Source organism: Etheostoma spectabile, chromosome 22, assembly GCF_008692095.1.
Source record: "Etheostoma spectabile isolate EspeVRDwgs_2016 chromosome 22, UIUC_Espe_1.0, whole genome shotgun sequence".
Lineage (NCBI taxonomy): Eukaryota > Metazoa > Chordata > Actinopteri > Perciformes > Percidae > Etheostoma > Etheostoma spectabile.
The window spans coordinates 12,317,570-12,319,472 of NC_045754.1; the positions used below are offsets into that span (position 1 = coordinate 12,317,570).

Consider the following 1,903-nt stretch of genomic DNA (forward strand, 5'->3'; position numbering starts at 1 on the left):
CTAAATTCTTTGAATTAAGGCATTAGGATCAATTCCCAAAAGAAAAACAAAAGGAGTTTTTTTAATTCCTCTTTTTAATCAACTTTGGCATAGGTGTGTAAACTTATTCATTCAACCGCACAAGCGCGCACGCGCACGCACACGCACACCCACACCCACACCCACACACACCTTTATGTGGATTGGCTTCACTCTCTTCTACCTGAAAGAGGTAGCTGCCTTTAAAAGAAAAAAGAGCTGATTTCATTATTCATCCGTGATGCTGAGCCCTACACAACTACTGATAATAAATGTACCCACTGATAAAGAATTCCTCCTATTCTCACTGCGCTTCCACCGCACAGCGGCTCTTGCAACAACATAAACACCAAGCATCAATCCTTGTCCCGTGTGCTTGTGCCGCGCATGACTGATACACAACTGTACTGTAAAAGAACAGCAGAGTGTGTGTTTAGACTGCTGCATGCGTGTGTGTACCTGGGATTTTTGGTGAACCAGCAGACACTCATCCAAGTGGGCGAGAGTTCGATCCACCGACTTTCGAACCCTTTTGCGGGAGGTATTATTCTGCCACGTCTCTCCGTCTGCCATGCTCTGGTACCAGTCTGGCTGCACGGCCTTCTGGAGAGCCATAAACTTGGCCACTGTCAGCTCTATCCGCCCACCGCTGCCCCACACTGACACCGTCTAATAACAACCCACAGAGGGCATTTCCATGTAAAAACCTGCTTGATCTGAAACAACTTTAAACGATTCATTTTCTTGCCAAGAGTTAGATGAGAAGACCTATACCAATCTCACAGCAGCTGGTTAACTTAGCATAAAGACTAGAAACAGAAGTATACAGTTATACAGATAGCCTTGCTCTGTCTGGAGGAGACAAATTCACCAACCAGCCTCTCTTAGTTCCCTTATTAACAAAAACAACAAAGTGTGATTTAACCCGTTGTTGTGTGTTATGTGCAAGTATTTCTTGGGTGTAGTCTTTACTGGTTGACTAGCAACTGCTCCCAGGCCAACAAATAGTCACACATAACCCCCCATAAAAATTCAACTTCATTATTTTGACATGTTTGAGGAGCATTCTGCTACCTTTGGACAAAGTGGGACTAGCTGTTGCCCCTGTTTTCAGTCTTTATGCTAAGCTAACAGGTTTCTGGCTCCAGCTACATATAGCGGGGGATAAGTATTGAACACGTCAACATTTTTCTCAGGCAATCAGCATGACATTTTTACCAAATGTCACTAACAACCCAAGTAATTCACACATACAAAGATACCAAAATAAATAAGTCCATAAATTAAGTAATAAAGTCAAATGACACATGGAAAAAGTATTGAACACACTTGCTGAAATGTATTTGATACTTTGTAGAAATGCCTTTGTTGGTAATGACAGCTTCAGAACACCTCCTGTATGAAGAAACTAGACACCCACATTGCTCAGCTGGGATTTTTGCCCATTCTTCCACCCAAACTGTCTGGGGGCGTCTTCTATGAACTCTGATCTTCAGTTCTTTCCAGAGATTTTCGATTGGATTCAAGTCGGGTGATTAACTGGGCCATTCTAACAGATTGATTTTCTTTCTCTGAAGCCAAATTGAGAGTTTCCTTGATATACCTTAATACTGACAGATTTCAGCTGGTTTGTTGGCTTCCTGCGTCTTTTTACACCCCTTTTTCTTCATGTGTTCAATATTTATTCCCATTATCATTCCACTTTATTACACATAACGTTTGTCAAGGACATACATGTTTTTTGTATGTGTGGATTACTTGTGTTTTGTTAGAATAATTTCATTATCAAGAATAGACAGACCACTCTAGTTATATAAAAGTTAATTTTTACTTCTGAGCACAAGGAGAGTGTGTAGTGTTTCCACACTACAGAATAGTACAGAAA

General features: G+C 41.1%; 1 protein-coding gene across 2 annotated transcripts in view; it reads right to left on the reverse strand.

The window, feature by feature from the left end:
* The window catches only part of qtrt2 (queuine tRNA-ribosyltransferase accessory subunit 2), a 14,036-nt gene that overhangs the window by 9,293 nt on the left and 2,840 nt on the right, over positions 1-1,903 (reverse strand). For both annotated transcript variants that reach the window (XM_032504481.1, XM_032504480.1), the window contains exon 4: positions 478-687. In XM_032504481.1, the coding sequence (XP_032360372.1) occupies positions 478-687 (210 nt within the window). The remainder of the gene's footprint in view (positions 1-477; positions 688-1,903) is intronic.